Consider the following 27500-nt stretch of genomic DNA (forward strand, 5'->3'; position numbering starts at 1 on the left):
AAACGGGAGGAAAAATACAGAAATACCAAAACCGAAACGTAAGAGTACAAAGAGAGAGAGAGAGAGAGAGAGAGAGAGAGAGAGAGAGAGAGAGAGAGAGAGAGAAAAATCTAAATGAATTGTACATGCGTTGCCCATCATCAATTACTGGAATCAGGCTGGAGCAATATCCGCTTGTGAGTCATTCATTTCTTAAAACACTCGTAATGATTACGAAAAATTGGAAACTCCGTTGGATTTATACTCGACACAAATCTCACTTTTTACCTTTTTTCGAGTAAAAAGGGAAATAACGTCGTAAACAATTTCTCGTGCAATAGAGCAGACGGAGGCTGGGGTGGAAGGGGTCCAGGAGGGATATGCTGGAAGGATGCTTCCATGCCCCTTCTCCCCCTCCCCTTCCCCCTCCTACTCCGCTTCGCGATGCCTGTTCAATAGACTAACGAGTCCCTCTTTGTTAACATAAACCAGACTCGAGCCAGATGTCATTTAAAACATTTTTCATTTTTTTACTCGTTTCACAATTCGATTGTAGCAAGTTATTTGCGGGAAAAATATACATACAATACACAGAAATGTATTACATCTCGCTATGTTTCATGATGAAGCATCATGAAGTGCGAAAATTACGTACAAGGCTAAATGCTGAATAACATACTGACTAATTTAAAACTGTGCGTGCAGATATACGAGAGAGAAGAGAGATGGCAGGAAAGCAATAGGATTCATCTGTAGAAGCGGGTCAAACATACTAAAAGGAGTTGCAGTTATTATTTTCTGCCACTCAAATTTACTTTGCTTTTTCTCCCCTGAAGAATTTTTCGCCTTGTTTTCCATTTTCTGGACTATATTCCTTCTCTGCATTATTTTATCTCGTTAAAACTAGGTCACGTCCCTTTTTGCCTCGCTCAGTTTCATCCCAAACAGAAGCTACATAATTACATTTCAATGTACCTGGAAGTCCAGTTGATTCCTTTGTCCTCACTGCGGCATCGGACTTTCTCTTGTGTATTTGTTCTTTATTCGTTTTATGGGAAGTGTGTTCCTTTTATTGCCATAGAGCATCATCATTATCACTCCCTATTTACATGCCACATTCAGCTCGCTCTCTCTCTCTCTTCTTATTTAGAATCAGGTGCATTACCATCAACATATAAAAAAGGAAATAAACTGCTCCGTCCTACGTATCACCTGTTCAACTACATTTTACACAAAATCCTACGATTCTCATTTCCACCTTTCAAGCAATTCCTCTTCTTTAACTCCAAAAGGTTCAAACCAATTCTATCTATTATTCACCTGCATCCCATCAGCATCCTCCACTCGCATCCTTTTTTCCCCACTCCTATTTTTAAAGAGCGTCCTATTCAACGGCATCTTCCACACATCATCTTCAGCATCAGCTTCTACTCGACCATGACTTCTGCACCACCTCAACATCCTTTCTTACCAACCCCCCTTCTCTTTCCCTCCCTTAACAACGAAGCCTAAACCCCCCTACCCCTTCTGACACCTTAACAACCCACCATCTCCCCCTACCCCCGTTCTCATCTTCCTCGTTATCAGGGCGTTCTCCCCTTCCTATCTTTTTTGCTCTAAACCTATATTCCATCTTGCAGATTACTTCCAGTTCAAGAGGGTCGCTCCACCGTTATCTACTCATGCAGAATGTCCCTTAACATCAATTTATCGCAGCATCGTTATAAATATACGCTAAGGATCTCCGAAGAAATTTTTCCCCCAAATCTTGAAGTATGCAAACTATTTGATGCGCACACCCACTCCGACGTAAGAGAATATAACCATTTTGAGAAGACGGTCAGCAGATAGATGGAGGACAATCCATGAATGTTATCGTAGACGTTATTTATTACATCCCTAGTTTCTTTACATGTTATTCTTCATAAAACACACATCTGCTTCACAACTCAGCTGGTAAAAGATAAGCATTGTGTACCAGTTTCAAAATAATTTCTTTATTTAATAAAATAAGATTTTATCTTATTTTATCAGACTAGAATAAAAAAACTATAATTAAAACAGTGCTACCACAAGTCATCAAATCCTATTCTTTATCTAAAATTATGTCATGTGCGAATGCTGGGAGATCATCTAAAATAAATATTGCATACGAAATAATGGAAAGCATAACCGAAAGAACCTAAAAAAAAAAACGAAACTTACAATATCGACACAATTTTCATCCCTCAAAATCTATAAGGCACTGATAAAGCATAAACATTATCATATGAAACTAAACATTCACAGCAAATTCAACACTGCTCTTCCTTAGCGAAATAAATTCTCGTTATTGTTCTCAACAACAATTTCAAACCTTTGCAAACTATATCAGTTCTGTGTCAGTCCGTCCTTTCGTGTAACGAAAAGACACAACAAACACTACTGTAAGTGCCTTGTCATTAATCTTGGTCGACGGCACTGTCTGAGTAGAATTCTGATTAGAATTAATATCAAAATCAGACTTTAATTAGAATAAATATCAAATCTAAATCCCGTATGGATCGCAATCACAACCTCACTGGACCTGGGTCAAGGCCTGGATCACCATCACAGCCTGAGTGGACCTAGAACAAGGCCTGGATCGCCACCACAACTTCAACGGACCTAGATCAAAGCCTGGATCGCCATCACAGCCTCAATGGACATATTTCACGATCTGGATTGTCATCACAACCTCATTAGACCTAGATCAAGGGTTGGATCGGCATCACAACCTCATTGGAACTAGATCAAATTCAGGACTGCCATCTGGATTGCCATCACAACCTCACTGGGCCTAGATCAAGGTCTGGATCACCATCACCACCTCATTGGACCTAGATCAAGGTCTGGGTCATCATCACAACTTCACTGGACGTAGATCAATTCCTGGATCACCATCACAACCTCACTGGCCATCTGGATTGCCACCACAACCTCACTGGGCCTAGATAAAGGTCTGGATCACCATCACAACCTCATTGAGCCTAGATCAAGGTCTGGATTGCCATCACAGCCTCACTGGACCTAGATCATGGCCTAGATCACCATCACAACCTCAATGAACCTAGATCAAGACCTGGATCACCATCACAACCTCACTGAACATATATCAAAGTCTGGATTGCCATCACAACCTCACTGGACCTAGATCAAGGTCAGGATCAGCATCACAACCTCACTGGACCTAGATCAAAGTCTGGATCACCATCACAACCTCACTGAACCTAGTTCAAGGTCTGGATCGCCATCACAACATCACTGGACCTAGATCAAGGTCAGGACGCCACCACAAACTCATTGGGCGTCTCGATCGCCATCACAGCCTCACTGGGCCTAGATCAAGGTCTGAACAGCCATCACAGCCTCAATGGACCTAGATCAAGATCAGAACACCATCACAAACTCATTGGGTGTCTAGTTCGCCATCACAACCTCACTGGGTCTAGATCAAGGTTTGGGTCGTCATCACAACCTCAATGGACCTAGATCAAGTTCAGGACTCCATCACAAACTCATTGGGCATCTAGTTCGCCATCACAACCTCACTGGGCCTAGATCAAGGTTTGGGTCGCCATCACAACCTCACTAGGCCTAGATCAAGGTTTGGGTCGCCATCACAACCTCACTGGACCTAGATCAAGGTTTGGGTCGCCATCACAACCTCACTGGGCCTAGATCAAGGTTTGGGTCGCCATCACAACCTCACTGGACCTAGATCAAGTTCAGGACACCATCACAAACTCATTGGGCGTCTAGTTCGCCATCACAACCTCACTGGGCCTAGATCAAGGTTTGGGTCGCCATCACAACCTCACTGGACCTAGATCAAGTTCAGGACTCCATCACAAACTCATTGGACGTCTAGATTGCCACCACAACCTCACTGGGTCTAGATCAAAGTCTGGATCTCCATCACAGCCTCACTGGACCTAGATCAAGTTCAGGACACCATCACAAACTCATTGGGCGTCTAGTTCGCCATCATAACTTCACTGGGCCTAGATCAAGGTTTGGGTCGCCATCACAACCTCATTGGACCTAGATCAAGTTCAGGACGCCATCACAAACTCACTGGGCATCTAGATCGCCATCACAACCTCACTGGACCTAGATCAAGGTCTGGATCATCACCACAACCTCATTGGTCCTAGATCAAGTTTTGGATCACCATTACAACCTCACTGGCACTCTGGATCGTCATCGCAACCTCATTGGGCCTAGATCAGGGTCTGGATCACCATCACAACCTCATTGAGCCTAGATCAATGTTTGGATTGCCATCACAGCCTCATTGGACCTAGATCATGGCCAAGATCACCATCACAACCTCACTGAACCTAGATCAAGGCCTGGATCACCAACACAATCTCACTGAACATATATCAAAGTCTGGATCGCCATCACAACCTCACTGGACCTAGATCAAGGTCAGGATCAGCATCACAACCTCATTGGACCTAGATCAAAGTCTGGATCGCCATCACAATCTCACTGAATCTAGCTCAAGGTCTGGATCGCCATCACCACCTCACTGGATCTAGATCAAGTTCAGGACGCCATTACAAACTCACTTGGCGTCTAGATTGCCATCACAACCTCACTGGGCCTAGATCAAGGTCTGGATTACCATCACAACCTCACTGGACCTAGATCAAGTTCAGGACGCCATCACAAACTCATTGGGCGTCTAGATCGCCATCACAAACTCATTGGACCCACATCAAGGCCTAGATTGCCATCACAACCTCACTGGGCCTAGATCAAGGCCTGGATCGCCATCACAACCTCACTGGACTTAGATCAAGTTCAGGACGCCATCACAAACTCATTGGGCATCTAGATCACCATCACAACCTCATTGGTCCTATATCAAGGCCTAGATCGCCATCACAACCTAACTGGGCCTAGATCAAGGCCTGGATCGCCATCACAACCTCGCTGAACATACATCAAAGTCTGGGTCGTCATAACAACCTCACTGGACCTAGATCAAGGTCTGGATCAGTATCAACACCTCACTGGGCCTAGCTCAAGGTCTGGATTGCCATCACCACCTCAATGGACCTAGATCAAGGTGTGGATCGCCATCAGAACCTCATTTGACCTAGATCACCGTCCAAACCTGATTTGAACCAGATAAAAATCCCAGCATGACTACCAAAAAACTTTCCACCACACTTTCATTTTGACAAAGATCAACATCATAACTTACTGGGATATTTTGCGAACGATCCATCCTCACTCATTAATTTCATGATCAGCACACGATGTAACGATCTACGAGATTCACCTTTAAATGAGCAGAATTTGGAGGAAAAACGATTATTCTTATTCATAATATCCATACATAGTGAAACCAATCAAAAGACGATGTACTTGGCAAGCTTCCCCAATACCCTCCTTACATGGAAACTAAAAATACGGTGCAAAACAACTTGACGAAAAGGCAAAAAACGATAGTTGTATTATTACCCTTCCTTTGCATGAAGGTCTGCTCAGGAGACCAAGAGCCTGTGATGGCATAAGGCCACCTTAACCTAACAACAACAGCAACTTCTCCCCAATCTCCGGTATATCTTATTAATGTCGTTTACCCCACACGTGTTTCCTAGGGCGCCATCTACCGGTTCATCCGTTCCTTTCCCCGCTTATCTACCAACATTCCTTTCAAGAAATGACAGACAGTTTGATATGGCGAAGGCTGAAATACAGCTGGGGTATGCGATAAGAACTGGCCTCGATGAAAAATCATCCAAACGTTAGATATATATACGGATGAAAGAGACCCAATTCTGAGGAACTCGGGTTGGGGACGGGGGGAAAGGAGGTAGTTCCACAATCCACAAACCTACTAAACGAAAGAGAGAGAGAGAGAGAGAGCTGAGTGGCCGTTTGTGAGGGAGGGAATATAGTTTAAATGATATAAATAAACCCAACCATATATATTTCAAGAAATGGAGCTGCCTTGCCACATGAACAAATGTATATAGAGCAACATTCCGAAAATGTTTTTGTCCTACAGAATCAAATTAACGAAACCGAACAAGAAAGGATAAACCAAACAGAGCTCCCGTAATAAACAAAGAAACGATCCAACGATTAAAAAATCCCCAATCCCTTCCTTACCAGAGAAGGGCGATATCATGGGAGAGCAAGTGAACGAGACCGACAAAGCATAACGAGACGACGTCCGTAAAGAGAGCGAAAGAAACCGGAGACAGGAAATGAACGAAACCTAGAGCAACGTAACGAACAAAAGCAGAAGGGCGCAAGGGAACGATACCCATCGAGAATAACTCGAAACAAAACAGGGAAAAGTGACAAACGAAAACGAGAGAGTACAAAAAGCACGAAACTGAAAGATGACAAAATGACCTGAAAGAGAAGTGCATCTCTGTCCCTCTTTCTCTCCTCTTCTCCTCCTCCTCCTCCCCCTTCTCCTCCCCCCTGAAGCGATGAATCCTAGAGGTCAGTTAAAGAGGCGAATTGAATTTCTTTTTGGTCATCGACTCCCTTAATTGAATTTTGACCATCTTTCCGCAACATGGGTTCGATTTAACGAGTTTTCGGTTGTGTACATCAGAGACCAACCACCACCCCTTAACCCCACCCCTCCCCACCACATCCCCTCAGCAAAAGATAAGTCGACTTCCAAAGCCCCTTTTCCTTCCTTCAAAACTAGGATGATTTCACGATTCTTTTTAAACGGGTACTTGGATGACGAAGACCTCCTGGGTCTCTTAACTACTGCCTCAGATGCTTCTCCGATAGATAAAGCGATACCGAAGTTTGTGACATCAACGCTATTTTTAATTAGAACTTTTTTATTTTTCATTCAAGTTACGACACATGCAAATTTACGCGTTGTATATATACACATACACACACATACATGTAAATACACATGTATGCATGTATGTATGTATGTGTGTGCATGTAAATATTGTGTGTATATATATCTACACATATATATATATATATATATATATATATATATATATATATATATATATATATATATATATATATATATATATATATATATATATATATATATATATATATATATATATATGTATGTATATATAAATGATACAAATGTAAACGTAATTCAACAAACTGAATTTGCTAATTCGTTCCGCAGGGAATTATCATTATATGCGTAATTACGACATAAGAATTTCTTGTTTTAGTATGCGATTCCTGTTCAACAAGCAAAATATAGTGTAGTAAAAATTTTAATTTTAAGCTTACACTCAGCGAACGAGATAAGGATATGGACTCAAAACGTACCCTGATTTCTTCCCTCTTGTTATTATAAAACATATATATTTCAAGAGAGAGAGAGAGAGAGAGAGAGAGAGGGGGCTATCCCATAATAAATGCGCTCTTCAAATATCTTTAGCTTCGAAGGTGCTTCAGTCATTTTGCTACAATCACTGGTAAACGGGAATAATGATAAAAAAATGGACAGCAAAAACTGACATTTTTCAGGAGAATCATTTGCATCTTTGCACTCTATTTCCTTTTCAATTAACATCGACGTCTGATAAAAATTAATAACACATCCTCTAAAAAACAGTAATGAGGGAAATCATTATTTGTCCTTCGAAACTTGAAAATTTAATTAACGTCCATAAAAGATATATGTTGCTCATCTTACTCCTATTTTACCTAGTATTAAACGGAGACTAAACTCTCCCTTTGAAAAGGATACTTAATGAAAGTCAAGGGTCCACAATTCAGGGTTTCATTTTACAGTACCTCAGGGATAATTATTTCCACATACAAGTTTACCTATTTCGTAATCCTTCGATTTCCACCGTTCGCAACTACAAATTTACTTACAGGATGACTGAAAATCACCTGAAGTAGGGTAAAAAATAAAACCAATGAAAAATTTGCTCACTCACATAAATATTTAAATGCCTCTCTTCGTGAATAACGAGCTTCACTTATAAAATGCGATCAAAATTAGGGGCTTACTATACGAAATTTTGAAAGATGATATTTTTTAACCAAGCCCCACTGAGGATTTAAAAAACTGTCTTGACGGTCCTGACACGAGAGAAATTACGAACCAAGGCGACAGTAAAACAATTACACATCATTACCTCAGCAAGACATTAATCAAAATCGGAACAGTTCTCATTCTCGTTCGGGTAACGGCTCACTTAATTTCCTACGAAATATTGAAGCGCAGAGTATAACGTATTTGAGCCACACTAGCCTTTCATATTCTTATTTAGTAAGGCCAATAGAGGATAATTCCAAGAGATGACGACAAATAAATATCCCCTAATCCTTTATTCTTAAGGTCGAATCTAGCATACTGAATCTCCATGTCAAAGATCTCAATTACATGAATTGACATAAGTACAGGCAAGCAAATGTGCATTATTACATGCATACTGTGCATACTATGCTATAAAAAACGACATGCTCATTAGGTATGTATATGTATACAGTAAATTCTTTAGGACATTATAATTATATTCAGTATATAAACTCGAATATACAGACATATAAGGTACCTCATTCACTGCATAGACAAACAAACACACAGAATTCCTTACCATTCACAATATGGATTTACATTTGGATTCACGATGGGGCTTACGCTTCAACTGTGGGTAAACATTCAGAATCAATCACAACACTCGCCATCACACAATCTGCAAATTTCCCAACTTTGTAACGGCTCTTCCAAAAGTGTCTCTGTAATATCCTTCCTTACGCAGCCCATACTTTCTAGATAATCCTTCCGAACCCTTAAACGAGTCCTGTTACAACGGTTCTCCCCACCCCTTCTCTAAAATGTCCTTTCCTATTTAACCAATCCCTTCACAACGGCTTCCCCCACTTCTTTTCCAAATGTCCTCTCGTATTTGACCGAGCCCTTCGCAGCGGCTCTCTCTTTCTCCTCCCCTTATCAATAACAGTACCTGTAAGAACCTAGATTTCCATGGATGAAGGACCCCTCTATCCTGCTACAATCGCATTTCACATCAAATTTCCCCTTCAATCAATCGAAAGATGATTCCGCGCCATGGATCGTTTTGGATTTCTGGAGCTGCTCCCAAGTCTCGCACGAATTCATTTAAAGCTTTTTCTCCTCTTCTATCCCTGGCTTAATATCAATTCCTAATCTCACAAATCATTTAAATGGCCGTCACTCCATCGTCGTTCTTGTGATACTGCATTCCACATTCTGCCTTTTAAATTATACCACGTAACGTTTTCTATATTAATTTTACATCTAAGTGTTCGTTTTTTCTGTCCATTTACTTTCCTTGAATTTTACTAATGTATCACCGAAATACCCATCCTCAATCTTCAAGATTAAAAATGAATTTCTCATGCATTAATTCCAATCTGCTTTTTTCCAACATTAAAAGAGAACATATGTGTCAATGAAATGGGAAATAGCCTTTCTAATTAATATTAGTATAGTTTATATATATATATATATATATATATATATATATATATATATATATATATATATATATATATATTATTATTATTATTATATATACTGTATATACAGTATATATATATATACATTAGATATACATATATCTCTCTCTCTCTCTCTCTCTCTCTCTCTCTCTCTCTCTCTCTCTCTCTCTCTCTGCATATACATATATATATATATATATATATATATATATATATATATATATATATATATATATATATAATAAACATATACATATATACATATAGTGCGTGTGTGAATGCGCGTGTGCGCACATGAATACATGAGTGGAAGAATTTCGTGTCTTTTAATTCCCTCACAGTACCTGAATTCTTAGAATCTTTATTTCTACTTAAAACGAACCTCGAAAGAACAGACATTTTAAATACACTGTATTTTCCTGCATATGCTTGTATGTGATTCCCTGAACAAAGATTCACATTGCAGTTTTTATTCTGAAACTCGGGTATTATCTATCAAAAGAAAAGCAGGCAGCCTTGAAAATAAAGGATAGCCTTTCATTAAATCCTTTTAGACTTTTAATTCACTCCTGTCAACACGACTTAGTACTCGAGAGTCATTTCAAACTGTGTGCTTCTAAGACATCACACCGCTCGTGATAGTTTTTCATTTCCCTATTCTCCTACTCCGCTCGACAATACAATTCATTTTCCAAAGAGTTTCTCTCTTTCTCTCCATCTTGTTTCTAATACTTTTCTGAATATAATCAAATCATCTTTCTTTCTGTACTACTACTAACGTATTTTCCATGCAAAGTTACGCTGCTTTTAAACCTCACCGACACCAATAACACAACTCATATGGATGCATAGTTAATGGAATTAGTAACGTCACTGTATAATAAGCAACCCACCACAAACACGAATAACATAATTAAGTGAAAACATTCACAAAGACCCATAATAGTCTTCCTTTTTCATACGCGAACGATGCGTATGATAATGAAGGATCGGTCCATATAATAAGGTATCCTGTACACAGGCCAAAATCGAAACGCTGAAACTGCTTCAATAATGCTCTAGTTCAAATGGTGGATAATTATTAGGCATATATTCTTTTCAATGACAAGTCATTCTTTCGCATCATTTATGCACTCCTAACTTAGACTTCGTGTCATTTTTTCTTTTGATATATATACATATATATATATACATACATACATACACACACACACATATATATCTACCATATTAAAACGTCATCCACGTACAAAGAAGACTGTGCGACAAGGTTCCTCTTGCAAGAACTAAAAATGTTTCTTTCTAATCTGGCGTCAAGCTCAAGCTCTACGTTAAAAGCTGAAGAATAACAGAGATTAAAAAGAAAGGGAACTTGTCAGAGCAATGGATTTCATTAACATAGAGAGCATTTTAATATATAGAGGTTTAGTTATCGCTTTACGTTGAAAATATTCTAAAAAAAACCACACGATGCAAAAATGATATGGATTCATCCCGAGTATTAATTTTTAACGATTAAAATGCAATAACGATAGTGTGGATGAAAGAGGAGACAGGGAACTTTTATTTCCAGAGGAACTAGAGATGGACTATTCACGCCATAACATTTATAACGACTATGATACATATGATCTGACAAGTGTTCTATCTAAAACGACAAAGATCCAAGAAGAAGTTGCCAGCATAAACATCATTCTTCAGGAATCATTAGTTCAAAACTAAAATCTATTCTTCATACTATCAATCACAGGCTTCATAACTTTTCCACCTTTATTACTTCCCAGACATAAAATGGTACAGTATTCTGAATTACATTTATCTTGTCCGTAAAGTTTTAAACTTTCCTCTCATCACATTATCCATAATGAATTCATATTTCAGAGTCTCATAATAAACTTATAAAATTAAATAAAATGCTAAAAATTTCCGATATTGTCTCTAAACTAATCGAGCCATTAAAACCAGGTTTATTAACATAGGGATGAGTAGTGTATAGAAGAGAGCTTGAAGAAAAGTTTATGGGAAACGATACAGCATCTCCGCTGGATGCTCGGCTGTTGCTTCCATTTCGAGATGCAATAGTTAACATTATGAATCACACAAAGGGAAGGCAGTATTCAGAACTTATTTTATTCACAAACGAGCAAAATGTTCAATTCTTGCTGTGCCCTTTCGCTATTTCCCCTAGGTATGACATGTCTAATATTAGGCTTACTAGGATCAGCAGGTCGGCTGCCAGGCCAACAGCAAATGAAAGTGTGGCAAATCTCTCGGGAAAACAGAGAGAGAGAGAGAGAGAGAGAGAGAGAGAGAGAGAGAGAGAGAGAGAGAGAGAGAGAGAGAGATACTTAGATACATGTCGAAATATCCGAGAACGGGAAATACTGAAACATTTCATTAAAATGAAGTCTTGACCGTGTACACACGGCCCTATATTCCCTCAATCTTTATAAATATATAACAGTTTATGAAGACGTATTACCACTGGAATCTTTATTTATTGCACATTTAATCCTTTGTCTCCAAAAAGTTTTAAATATACTGTCAACAAATATTGTAGTTTCTAAATATCTGCAAACAAACAACACAAATATGAGGGTTCCTGAAATTCCTTTAAAAAGAGACAATTGTTTTTACTATGTTATTTTCCCACCATAAAATATGATGATATTCATTTTATTTCAACCAAAAAGGATGTCACAGTGTATATGCAAAATGCATAATTACCATTTCGTTCTGCAATTCATCGGGAGTAAAAAACTTACGTAAAGTATTCAAATCGTCATTTTATTTGACAGCTAGCAGGAAAATTGCTGATATACAAAATAAAATCTATGATTTATATGTGACAATTTATACTAGAAATATCGCAAACTCTTAGGAATAACTGATACTGCTTAAAAATACAGCAACGCATTTATTTATGTAGAGTACCACCAGATCTCTGACTGAATATTATCTGACCTAAGAACCCGAGAAGTATTACTTAAAAACCAGTCAAATTTTAAATATTTCCTTAAGTGAAAAATATAATTATTTATTTAGACCTTCTGAATTAGAGAGAATATAAATTATAATGTCCCTTCGCCTGAATCATGTAGTCATACTCTCTCCCTCTTAAATCAGAAAATCACCAAGACCCCTTTCTGATCTAGAAGCAGAATTGAGAAAGAAAAAACTAAGAGCGTTCTACTAGCCTCTTAATTTCCTGAAAATAACATTTTCATTTTGCAGACGAAATTCATAAATTATTCAGACTTTATATTCTCATAGATTCTGTCTGAAAGTTAAGTCTACATGGAAAACTATTTGCAAAGAAAACAGTCTAATACTTTAAGGAAAGAGAGAAGGCTCCCGATAAGGAAAATTAAATTTCCCTTTCCCGGAAAACAAAATTTAACGTTTCTGGTGGGAAAACGTCCATCTGGCTACACTGAAACTAAAGTTGGACTATTCTTAGGAAAATTAAAATAAAATTTGATGGGAAAATGAAGTTATGCTCTATGCTGTAGACGACAAGGAAAATTTTTAGACGAGACCATTTATGGTGAAAATAACGCTCAACTCTCCCGCAAGAAAGCAAAGTCGTTTCTTTGCAAAGCAAATAAGGTTCAACTCTTCTTGCAAGGAAAATATAAAGTCCGACTTTTACAAACTAGAGGCGTTGCCACGTGAAATATTCACGGCATGACCGCAACATAAGAGTTATCAAGGACCATAACCCATTTTGCAAATTGCATCCACCTAAGAGCTCCTACCTGTTCCGAGATGCAAGGCGCAGTCGTCTTTTGTTTGCATTTTTATTTTATCAAATAAGCAAGCTGGCTAGAGTATACTTGGCGAAAGGTGTATACAATACCCTTGGGTGTCAATAAACTCGCCTAATAAGATAATCATAAAATTTAATTAAAAGAAAGGCTTGAAAAACCATGATTCAGAAGGAAAATCAAGCAGTAACAATTTTGGATTTTACTGTATAATACTCATAAGCGTACTGAAAACCATGACATCAAACAGCGAATCGAAACTCTGAGAGCAGCCATAAGGTATATTTTTTTCGAAATGCATGTACTTCTATCATAAACTCAGTTTCATATGAACATGGTCTGTGACACTTCAGGTATATATAAGGTTCTTTGTATCACGTTTTGAGAGCATCGTGACACTTCAACAGTTTTCACGTAACTGATGGTACCAATGCACACATAACAGCTGGTGAAGGAAGTAAAATACACCTTGGTATTCAATACAACAGGAATGAGTTACATGTTTAAAACTCAGTGTTTTATCTTAAATACTGGTATTTGTTATGCAACTATCAAACTACAGACTAAACGAAATCACTTCTTAAATGATCGCTGATTTATCCGCAACAACGGATTCTAATCAAATTCGAGAAAGAAAAAGCTACATAAATCATTCACCTTAAAATTAAAAAATCTCAAAACATTCTCTCTGCACATTTGTACCAAATTCAACTGAAGTATGAGGCTATGTAACAATTATAGCAGTGGAATGCCAGCAGCTTATTAAGTGAAATGTGGAAATCAATCCCGTAGAATGATTTCACAAGGCTTATACTAATGTGTATGCTGCATGTACCACATATTTTTCGTGGAAGAGAAACAATACAAGGGTTGTCTCTGGAGTAAATACGCGTATTACAAAAGCATCAATAACAGGTAAACTAAAATCTATCAAAGACTGCATTTGCATGAAAACGTAAACGGCTTTAAGGAACGCTTGAATTAGGCAACTATTGAAAATCCAGTGACACTTTCATTGCTTTCAAATGTTTTAGTTTTCGTATGAAAAAATACATATATTTTTTACTAAGATTCAGCAGTATTTCAATCAATCCCTCTATCAGAGTTTTACTTTACTACTAATATTGGCAGTAATGCTCTAAATTAGAACAAGGTGTCATTAATATCCATTAATTGCCTTTTGAAAGCCAAGACCTAAATTTTCAATCAGTTAAACAACCAACAGAATAACGTTAAAATTAACGACTTAACATAAGACTTATATCGTTCGAAGATGGTGTGTGTGTGTGTGTGTGTGTGTATGTATGTGCGCGCGCACACACAACACACCATCTTTACACGGTGGAGGATGGTATTGCGCAGAATTCTTCTCTATAACTGGTTTTTACTCCACCAACAACGCTGATCGCCTTTAACATTATTTCCCAGTAAAAATCCCTAATTACACCAAATCGTCAATTACTACACGAAAAAAGAAGACGAGAAGTAGAGCATCTCCTCACAGGAGAATATTAAGAAACGAGACGCTGAACAGAGGCATGAGCATCTCGGATCCGAATAAAGCGGAAAATCATTTCTCGAATGGTATTTATTACAATTACCCATCATTAGACTTCATTACATTTACTACGTGATCATGTGGGTCCATAATTACTATACTGTAGAGGATATGGGGGGCAGGACTGTACATATTCCCCTAACTTGCGGAGACCCTTCGACCTGAGCACACCATTACTACGGAAATGGCTACCATCAACACGGAAGGCACTACAGCCAAACGCATAAGCCAACAACAGCAGAACAGCCAATGAAGAGCTCGCTAAGACTAAATTATATCAAGAAAAAAAATGGACTTCTAGCAAAGAATTCTACTTCTACCATCACGTCTTCGTGTATATTACTAAAGGCTTTTCTTGTAACATATGAATTTCTGCCATGCCAGTTAGAGGCTATTTTTCACAGTGTATATATATATATATATATATATATATATATATATATATATATATATATATATATATACATACATACATAGGAACAAACAAACATACATGAACACAGCATCTCTACAAATACCTTGAACAATCTGCATGTAATTGGGAATCGAAACAGCATCATCCGTTCAGAAGTTCTCCATGGCGATTGATCAAAATGAAGAAGTGGAAATATAAATTGGAAAAAAGCTCTACACTAACAACTACTAATGCTACAAAATGTTTACTAAAAAAAGAAAAAATCAACATTAACGACATGACAAGTGTTCATTCATCCTGAGGAAAGAAATGAAAGTGAGAGTAACAATAATAATAAAAACTAGACACTAGGATAACACAAAAATCAAGTCAGATTCAAATACTGTACATCTAAAGTAACAAAATGCCGAGCACGAGCATGGGGGCGGGGGGCTGGGAGGGTGAGGGTGAAGAAAAGCAGCCTAATCAAGGAAGAGCCAGTATATTTGAACATGTCATTAAAATCACAATATGCACATAAATAAATATAAATCCCCTCGATAATATTATATCCACAATTTGTTGAAAATGGACAATATACATGCCCAGTTTAAAAGTATAGTCAAGTCTGTAAGCATTTCCAATTTATACTAGAGTTCAAATAAAATTCTACTTTTACAGCAATTCTTATTCTACATAGAGATTCAATTTAATAAGGTATAAATTTATAATTTTAAAGCATTTAGTCCATAATCATTCCAAGCAGTACTTAAGGCCAATGGATGACTTATATCCTAATAATTACAATATAGAAATTTAATACGAGACCTAATGAGATGGATACAAGTAATGATTTTCATTTCACTGTGACTAAATATACTCCACAACGGCATGTTAGAAAGCAACTCTCAATTCAAAACAAAGAACAAATGTTGAATTATATAAATGAACGGTTATAAAACGACATGTACTACTTTGGGGAGAAAAATATGGAACTATTTCGAAACTAATTATAAGGTGCAATATTCGCTGATATCAATAAAGAGTGATACTATTTATCACTTTAGACAAGAAAAAGTCACAATTATCCATCAATGATTGGTAACAAGAGTGCCTCGTCTTGCTCTACTGTGAAGTGTTATTGGAGAAAAACATTCTCAATTATTAAAAAAAATTTACAACAGGTCCGTGATACAAATTCTTGCTGTAAAAGTGCTATTATTATGATGAATTTCTCAAAATTATTATATAACATAAAATGGCAACGCCCACTGTACTTCAAAAATGAAGTGAACAACAAATGCATAAAGTTTAATTGCCACTGTACTCATTATGACCAGCAATGCATTCAGTAACTATATAAATATAAAGTACGTTCATGTGAAAATACTAGCAATGAGTTGGTTAGGCTCCCCACTCTGAAACAGTAATAACAGAAAATGAAAGGGTACAGAGAAAAAAAAAGAAGGAAGGGGATATGAAATGGAAGACGAAAATGAAGTATGGGAATAAAACAAAAAATGTGAGGAAGAGGTAAAACTGAATTAGAGGAAGAAAGGTACACAATAAAGGATGAACCGAAATATAAAGGAAAAAACAGGTATAGGGAAAAGAGGCAAAGGTATTCGTGCGGGTGGGTAGAAGATGGTTCTTGAAGAACAAAATGTTCACAAAAAACAATAATAGGGTGAGAATAAAAAAAATATGAAATAGAAAAAAATCTATGGAAGTGAAGGATGCAGAAAATGGTAATACCAAAGACAAACATTTTCGATAAATATGAAGGGAAAGAGATGAAAGGAAAGGCGTGGTGGGAGAGAGAAAGAGGGTGGTTGGAGAGAGGGAGGGAGGGAGGGAGGGAAGGGCTGCCGCAGCAGGAGGCACAGGGAACGAGAGACTTACTGAAGAAGTCACACCACGGGGGGCGCGTCGCCCCTGTGTGAGGGTAGTAGAACTCCTCAGAGTCAAGGCACGGCGCCCCTGCAAGTCAAGGAGAGGGTTAGCACCAGCCACAACAAGCACACGCACACACACACGCGCACGTACGCATGCGCGCAAGGTATATGGTCTCTTCATAAATACAACGTTCCATCATACTGCAAGATTCAGGCTCATATAAGGGCATTTTAAGGGTTATGTACACAAGACATATCGGCATATATATATATGTATATAAATAAAAATAAAAGTGGTATCAGATTTCAAGGTATAAGTTTTACGTAAGTCTTTGATAAGGTTATGTATATAACGAGTCAACTATGTTATGAGTTTTAAAGCAAGGTTACATAAAATTCAAATAGGACTGGGAAAGAGGGCATAACAAACTTGCATGTTTTATAACATATATATATATATATATATATATATATATATATATATATATATACATATATATATATATATATATATATATATATATATATATATATATATATATAAAAAGGAATTTTAAGAAGGGAAAACATAATCATCCTATCATAAATATTATCCAAGTAACCCTAAATAGTCTTTCAGGGAGAATAAAAGAAAAAAAAATGCAAAAACGGGCAAACGTCATGAACAAATAGTGTAGACGGCAGAAATATTAGGAATCAGCTCTTCAGCAATGAAACAAAGAAACAAATTCAGTGAGGTTAACGAAGAGACCAAGTACCAGACACACATACACGCACAAACATAAGAATGAAAATGAAAACAGACACCACACTCAATCTGGGTGCGGGTGGATCACATAAGTGTACTTAACTAAACTTCTTCACTTTTCAAGATAGTAGTGGCACTGGTGGTGGTGGTTATATGGTGGCAATGGTGGTAGTGGTTAACGGTGGTAATGGTGGTAGTGGTTGGTGGTGGCAAGTTGCAGTGTAAAACAGCAATGGTAAAGAAAAGGTTCATGGATACAAGCATTAAAAAGGGTGGTTGGAAGACGTCACTTAAAGAGGCATAAGTGCGTGCGTGTTTTTTTTATGTGCGTGCGCAAAGTAACAAAGATCTCGTGAATGTATATTTATGGAATCGTATTTACTGATAAACTAAAAAAAAAAGTGTGCCTGCAATCATGCATATGAGATGTTTTTCGTGCATGTCTATACTATTGTGCAGACAAAAGCGTGAACACATGTCCAGAAGATAAATGGTGTTCTTTTGTGCTTGTTATCAACGCCCATCCCTACCACAGAGAGAAAATCTACAAATAAAATCTTACATGTGAACTATTTTCCTTCAGTTTGTGTCGTGATTCATCTTTCTCTGAACTTTTCTTTTCTTCCCAAATGGGCTTTCTCTACTTTGTGGCAGCTACCACAGCAGGTAAGAAAACTGACAACTTGAAAGAATTCTGAGAGGGAACGGAATACTTTTAATCTATGTGAAACGGACAATAATTGACAAATATGACAAAAGAACGAAAAAGCTCTTCATGAAGAACCTAAACCTATGCTCAAAATGGTGAGCCTCCTGCAATCAATAATTCAAATGATGATTTATATAGGGTGTAAAATACAGAACTAATAGTGTGAGGGGGAAACAGAGTGTGAGAAAGGGGGTTTAAACATGAATACCAATTTTTTTCTCAGCAACTTTTTATTAGAAAATACAGGCTAAGTCTCTCTTTTATTACCAGGAAAACTAACATAAAACGGAAAATTTGCCTACATAAACACAAGAGACTAAGGTGCTTTCTCAAGTTTAGCTATCCATTCTCCGTAGAAATAAAACGCCTCCCCTGTATCTATATATATGTATATATATACATAATGATGTTTAGTAAATAAGATAGGATGAAATACTCAAAACTAAGGCAGACCTACATAATGCTGTCTGTGCCGAGAGAAGAAAGGTAGCCCTCTTTGAAGACGTTATTGTTTTTTCTTTGTCTCTCTCTATTCAGATTCCTTCTCTCTCTGAAGTCTTTGTTTCTTAAAACCTTGTTGTGTAAAGAGGTCCGAGTGGGTGCGGTTGTTCTTGTGGCGTTTGGAATGGATAGGGGGAAGGGGGTGGAGGGTCGTCTCTCGTTTGGGGAGTGGGTCCAGACATGTGAGCCGGTCAAGATATTTTGCCCGGTCTGTCTTGAAGTTTTGCCTGTCAATGGTGAGTGTTTGCGACGGAAATCTTAAGAACCAACGCAAACATCTTTTCAATGATTTCTTCTTGTGTGGTCCTAAACTTTGAATGTTTTCACCTCTGGTGAATTCCAAGTTGTCAATAAATGTGTGTGTGTGTGTGTGTGTGTGTGTGTGTACATGAGTGCGTAGATTCCTGTACTTGGATACATTTCTCCTTGCCTATTTTCTAACTTATAATAGACGGAATTTTATTTTTTCTAGGAAACGATAGTAATGTATGTAAGACTGAATTATAAGCTCGATTGTATAAAAGCTTTAAATAATAGTATAAATGTACGTATTCATGGGCGCGCATGTGTGTGTGTATGTGTGTGTGTGCACGCGAGCACTATCTTACCTTACCAATGACAAGACCCAAACATTTTGGGACAAAAATAATAAAAAATCACTTTCTCAAGTGTCAACAAAAGAAGATGACAGATGTTAGTTTGTAATTTAAAAGCAAACCTTCATAATGGAGTGTTGTTAGTGCAATGTCAAAACAAACAAACAAAAAATCAGTGCTGAATGTCTATGTGTTCAGCGACAAGTACTCACAAAAAAACCACAGGTGCAGACCACACAGGTATTCAAAATTATTATCAAACAGACAAGAGACTAGTGAAAAATATTAAGTGATTAAAAGCATTCAGAGGGATCCATTATCAATCGTCAGGTGTTGCTGCACTGCAGTGAGTGACAAAATCATAAAAATACCTTTTTATCTACAAAATGCATGCAATTAAAGAGTACAAAATTTTACATCTATGAATATTATCATAACTAAATTAACAATAATTACTATTTATACAGATATATGTTATATAAGTGAGCATATCAATGTATGCACACAAAGTACAGTTTATAGATTTATTCGGTACCTTTCATACATAAAAGGAGGCATCAAAGTAACACACAAATACTGACAAGCACAATCACTTGCAAAACCAAATATGAAATTCGAAACCACAATGTTTGGTTAATCAATCTAATCCAATTTCTTCATCACTGCTTCTATTATTCGACACCCGACCCACAAAAAGAAAATCTTTCATAAACAAAACAAAAAGAAATTATTCCCCACCATTTATGTGAACATCCTCTCTTACATACCTTCCCCTATTACTTCAGGAATAAGTAAAATTATTCGAAATCACTACTCATTGGTTTCTTACTCACAAAAGGATGAATTAATAATGATCACATAAAACAGAATATTAAATACCGAGAAAAATTAATTAAACATTTCCTTAAACGGAAAGTACAGTAAAACGATTCAAAAGTATAATATAAATTACTTAAAAAAAAAAAAAAAAAAAAAAAAAAAAAAAAATATATATATATATATATATATATATATATATATATATATATATATATATATATATATATATATTTTTTTTAGGTAATTTGCATTATAATTTTGAATCGATTTACTATACTTTCCGTTTAAGGAAATGCTTAATTAATTTGTCTCGGTATTTAATATTCTGTTTTATCTGATCATTATTAATTCATCCTTTGTGAGTAAGAAACCATTGGCAAACAAAAATGACTTAATTTTTACTTGTGGCAGATGATACCTGTGTGTATATAAATATATATACACATATATATATGTATGTATATATAAATATATATATATATATATATATATATATATATATATATATATATATATATATATATATATATTATATATTTGTGTTCACTGCTGTTCGTAGTAAAATCTGTGTGTATTACCATTGAAAAGAAGGTTGCTACAGTGGAAATTATTATATAACAACCTCTTCAATGTGAAATCACTGAACACAGCGCAACCAGGGGTGACTTTCATTCCTACCATGACCAGAAATGCAAAGGATAAGAACGAGTCACTACTAGCCAAAATTTATCGAACCCACTTAAAGATACGGCACACAATTGACGCATGGGAAAAAACAACACGAAGAAGAAGAAGAAACAAGAGAAGGATGAGTAGAGAGAGAGAGAGAGAGAGAAAGAGGAATAAATCCTAAAGCAATGTAACAGTGATGAAAGTTTCGAATGATAGCAAATATTTGAATAAAAAAAAAATAACCGTGTAGACAGACATACAATTCACATACATTCTAGTCAATCAGCAAACATACAGGATTATATAAACATCATTATGTATGGAATAACATTTCTCAGAGCGACCCTATTCAAATAAAAGCGGCAAGGAGTTATTATGTTCCTTATGTTTTATCGACTGGTAATGTTTTCTCTATTGACTTTGTATCACACTGTGTCAACAATAACGACCCTTTCCTACACTAACCCAACAGAGTTTGCAGAAACGAAGTTCTTTCTAAAAACAATACTTATTCCCAATCCAAAGGCACACGTTCAAACAAATATCTACAAATACGAGAGACGAAGAAAACCTATAAGGATCGTAAAGAGAAAGTGGTGAAATTAAACACACGCACGTAAAAAAACACAAAATATCATATATATATATATATATATATATATATATATATATATATATATATATATATATATATATATATATATATATATATATATATATATATATATGTACACACACATATATATGTGTGTGTGTGTGAGTATGTATGTATAACTGATTCACGAAAATATGGGACGTTACGAAAGTGTAAATAAAGGCAAATGTCGAAAAGAAAAAATGAAACAATGGAGTGGTTGCTAGGCCTTTCGACACAATGGTCCTTTACTAGCAGGCTGATGAAAAATATAAAAATAAGTTTACAAGAAACCTCTATAATTGACAGATGACATACACATATCCCTGAGGGTGGGGATTATAAGGAACAGATGCACCTGGAACCCAACACAGTTGAAGAATTAGTGGACCTACCAAAACAAAGGTAAGTTTTTGAGAGGTTTTACATAGGATTAGGCCCAAGTGGCTCAAAAGCAGGGCCTAACCCTTTGCAAAACCTCTTAAAGATTTACCTTTGTTTTGGTAGGTCCACTAATCCTTCAACTGTGTTGGATTCCAGGTGCATCTGTTCCTTATAATCCCCACCCTCAGGGATATCTGTATGACATCTGTCAACTATACGAGCTTTCTTGAAAACTTATTTTTATATTTTTCATCAGTCTGCTAGTAAAGGACCATTGTGTCGAAAGGCCTAGCAACCACTCCATTGTTTCATTTTTCCTTTGGCATTTGCCTTTATATATATTTATATATATATATATATATATATATATATATATATATATATATATATATATATATATATATATATATATATATATACATATACATATATACACACACACACATATATATATGTGTTGTGTGTGTGTGTGTCTCATAGCAAATCCTGTGGGATGAAACTGCTCTTCTTCAGCTTGGTTGCGGTCCATTGTAGTCGACTAACCCAGTAAATACTCTGCAAGAATTTTTTGGGGTGAAACTCACCTAAAGACAGAACCCGCCCCCACCCTGAAACTGATCTAGGGTATCCTGCTAATGAAGTGTAGCCCAGCCCTCATATGTTTGTGTGTGTATATATATATATATATATATGTATGTATGTATGTATATATATATATATATATGTATGTATATATATATATATATATATATATATATATATATACACACATATACGCATACATATACATGCACGTTCGACTATAAACAAATACAAAGTTAAAAACAGACATATGAAAAGACAATAGACTACAGTATAATGCAACTGAGGCGAGGACGACCCTGATAGCACAAAGAGCCAATTATGGCAGCAGCTTTTTTTTTTTTTTTTTTGCCCCAAACAACTGGTACATGAGTATCCCTGATCCAGCATGGTATCTGGCTACTGGGAATTTAAAAAAATTACTTCCTGTAGGGCGACAAAACACCTAAGGCGGAATAAAATTCATCCATACATCCAGCAAAGGCTAGAATATAGAATTTAGGCCAAAGGCCAAGCGTTGGAACCTATGAGGTCATTCAGCGGTGAAAGAGAAATTGCCAGTAAAATGGTTTGACAGGTGTAACAGGAGAAAAACCTCGCAGTTGCACTAAGAACCAATAGTTAGGAGAGGGTGGAAAGTAAGATGGAAGAAAGAGAATACTATCGGAAGTACAGTAATAGGAATGAAAGGGATTGCAGCTAGGAGCGGTGCACTGAAGGCACTACCCACCTACGAGGATCCATCCAACAAAACCTACTTACTCTGTTCTCAACTGGAAGAAGTTCGCAACTAAACTGTTCATCTGAGGAAGCCTAAAACACAAGAGCTATTCCGGGGTTTAAAGCAGCAAACCAGACATATCATAATACAACAAGGAATCGATCCTGGCTATTAACTGCCGAGAAAGTTTCTCAATATCTTACGATACCAACTGAGAGCTTGTTGCTAGGCAAAGGCAATTAACAAATTCAAAAAAAAAAAAAAAAAAAAAAAAGAAAGGGAAAAGGTATCATTAAAAACGATTTGCCTTAACAGTCAGAGCCTACATGAACGTGCCGTTGCCAGGGTGGTATGGAGGACTCGGTTAGGTCATAAAGGTGCACAATCACTTAACAACACATTCCACCTCGACTTTGGTGTACCGCCTGTGATCTACAGCGGAAGATCTTTTTTACCCACAGCTACGCCATAATGTTTTTTTCATTGTACTCCCTCCTTCATTCCTGAATGCCGTTCTTATCTCACGAGACTGCATACGTGTATATAAGTATCTGTGTGTGTGGGTATGTGTATGTAAATATATATATATATATATATATATATATATATATATATATATATATATATATATATATATATATATATATATATGTGTGTGAGTTTGTGTGTGGGTAATTCAGTACGGAAATGAGAAAGTGCTAGAAAACTGAAGGTCGTCTGACGCTTAAAAACTCAAAACTCCCAATAATCCTGTCGTGAAATACAGCCTCTATCATCACTGGATTCCTGGAAAACTAACGTATCTTAGATGATCTGGCGATAAATAATTAAACCAAGTTATATAGCTAGTTACACATATTTACTTTTTATTTCAAGGACGTTCCGGAGTTATGTACGAACATTGTTTGGCATCTCCTGGTGGTCTCACAACGAACACATTACTATCACAGGATGCTCTAGTATATTACTGATATCATAATGTACTATCTAGAGAATTTTTGTGGCTCTGCACCCTGCTCCTATTATTAGAATCTGTTACTAAATGAAGACGTAGGGAAAAAAAATCAGAATTTTATGTTTTTCAAAGCAGGAGTTACAAATGGGATTCTTGTACAAAAACTGTCAATGGCCTATGAAAGCAAGTGAATGCTAATAGTATTTAGCGTCGAAGCACACCAGAATAAAATACACGTATTATATTTTGAACTGACACCCCATAAATAAATGAAAAAAGAAAAAGAATTCGAGCACTCGCCTATGAAAATCAGCAAGTTTCAGACAACATTCACAGTAATTTAAAACATTTTATTCTGACCATTATACAGAAAGTACTATCACAATACCTGAGTGATAAGAAAATTCTTCTTCATAACCTTTTAGATTAATCTCCACAAAATAATCTGCTCTTATTTTCTAGGCTAATAAATCTGAAAATAATATGCTAACGTATTTAAGGGCGGGGAAAAAATAAGAAAAATTAAAAACCCTGACAATATCGCTTTACAAATAATACATTCACGAACTTTATTCATTTCCTCACCCTTTCTCCCTTTCCTTTATTTCTGTTGTAAAGCCAGTTTATGATGAGAGCTGATAATAGAAAAATATCGCCATTACCCAAAATCATAGTTATATACTCTCCTCCATGGTCAAGAAATGAAAAATTTTCGGAGTCTGCACTTTACAAGGTCAAAAGAGTAACGTTTGAGAGGCTCTTTCTCTCTCACACCGTCATCAGGTATGCTTCGCACGATTAATCAAACGACGGGGGTCCGCCATTACCGTGATAAATTCTCATTATTGTGATAAACTCGCTCTCATCAATCACGGGACCACAATCGCCAAGGATCAACTCTTGCGAGTCATCAACACATCAAGGATGCCACCGACTGACTTCATTTACACACTTAAAGTTTCATTCCTTGCGCTTATACCAATCTCTCTCTCTCTTTGAAAAGTATATATATATATATATATATATATATATTTGAAAGTATATATATATATATATATATATATATATATATGTATATATATATATATATATATATATATATATATATATATATAAATATATATATATATATATATATATATATATATATATATATATATATATATATATATATATATATATATATATATATATATATATATATATATATATATATATATATATATATATATATATATATATGATTAAACGTACATTAAAAAAGGAAACGTTATATTCAAAATTGAGTAAAAAAAATTCAACTTAAGAATCAAATAAAAAATAGAAATATTATATAAAAACCGATGACTGAAAATACCAACATAAAAAACGGGGAAAAGAACTACATATAAAAAATCCGAGAACCTCAACACGCCAGAAACCATTCATCAGAAAACCAATAGATGAAAAACTGCAGAAAAGTTATAGCCAGTTGAGAAAAAGAAAAAAAAATACAAAAAGATATATGAAAGAAAAAGGAATGAAGCTCGTAACGGAAGAGTGGAGTGGGGAGAGAAAAACCTGAGTGAAAGAGATGCAATAACAGCCAGCGAATGAAATGGTACTTAAGACAAAATGAAAATGAACTCTTGCAAAGGGGAATATGTAAACGTACAGAATGTTTATACTGCGATGAATTTAAAATTAATGTGCACACACACACACACACACGCACACATACACAAATAAATATATATATATATATATATATATATATATATATATATATATATATATATATATATATATATATTATATATACATATATATTATATATATAAATATATATATATATATGTATGTATGTATGTATTATATACACATATATGTTATACAAATATTAGGTGTGTGCGTAAAACCCCCGGCAAAAACCCCTTAATATCGAATTCGATTTTCCTGAAAGGAAATACTGATAAGTGGAAGAGCCCTGGACAGAATTCGAACCTAATAAGCTAACACAAACTTTTGTAACAGAATTACATGACAGAGCATGTAATTACAACATACAGCATGAAAACATGGATCATGAATCTCATTATCAGCGCTCTCTCTCTCTCTCTCTCTCTCTCTCTCTCTCTCTCTCTCTCTCTCTCTCTCTTCCTTCTGCATAACATCGTCTAGAAATTAAAAATGATAGAAAGCGAGTCAGAAAACGAAAAATGCAGAATTGCGACAAAGGAACCCTTTACACACTACTCACACAGAGACCCATATGAGATTTTAATAATTTAGTTCTCTGTTAAAATTTATCGCTACGACACCACGGGAAAGAAGCCGTAACTTCTAGACCATATTACGACCTGTACATCAACCCCATACGACCTGTGGTAAGATGTTTTACGGCCCCACGGCTCCCCTTTACGACAGACACATCGCTGCGTCAACCATCACAAGGTAACATTAACTCGGTTAAGCATCCTTAACAGAAATACCGCCTCTCAACAAATTATTTTTGAGTAGAGCAAATATGACAGAGGGCATGAACGCAATAAGCGCAGTGAAAATGCACTCCCATTACACATAACAGCAGAGCTTATCATCACTCTTACACGTGATTCTATATCTCAAACACAAGAGGGACGAAATGAAACGTTGTTGTAGACCCTGACCGCTCTCGGCTTTATTGCTAACTAGGCAATCTTCAAGAGGACTGATTCAAAGTGACAGAAATTCATAACACACACACACACACACACACACACATATATATATATATATATATATATATATATATATATATATATATGCTATACTGTGCATAGAGGACTGTGCATAGAAACATAAAAACGGTTGGAAAGCAATTATTTGCACCTGATAGGTGTTTGTAGGCGGTCCTGCCCTCATTAGCGACAGGATTGGTATAATTCGACCTGCCACTTTGGACCTGCTAACAACGCCTGTCAGGTGAAAATACTCGTTTTCCAATCGTTTGTATGTTCTTATGTACTGTCCTGCTACCATATAAATGATAAATTTCTAACACTTTGTATCAGTCCTCTGTGAAGACAGTTTAGTCAGCAATAAAGCCGAGACCTGTCAGAATCTAGACCCATGTTTCATT

The 27500-nt window shown here is 36.1% G+C and overlaps 1 protein-coding gene across 9 annotated transcripts in view; it reads right to left on the reverse strand.

The window, feature by feature from the left end:
- Positions 1–27500, reverse strand: part of Lar (tyrosine-protein phosphatase Lar) — a 1190865-nt gene that overhangs the window by 674110 nt on the left and 489255 nt on the right. Inside the window, exon 3 of one of the 9 annotated variants that reach the window (XM_067129368.1) lies at positions 17087–17164. The exons of the other annotated variants lie outside the window; for them this stretch is intronic. Within the exon in view, the coding sequence (XP_066985469.1) occupies positions 17087–17164 (78 nt within the window). The remainder of the gene's footprint in view (positions 1–17086; positions 17165–27500) is intronic. 9 annotated transcript variants of the gene reach the window in all.

The sequence above is a fragment of the Macrobrachium rosenbergii genome, chromosome 3 (assembly GCF_040412425.1).
Source record: "Macrobrachium rosenbergii isolate ZJJX-2024 chromosome 3, ASM4041242v1, whole genome shotgun sequence".
Classification (NCBI taxonomy): Eukaryota; Metazoa; Arthropoda; class Malacostraca; order Decapoda; family Palaemonidae; genus Macrobrachium; species Macrobrachium rosenbergii.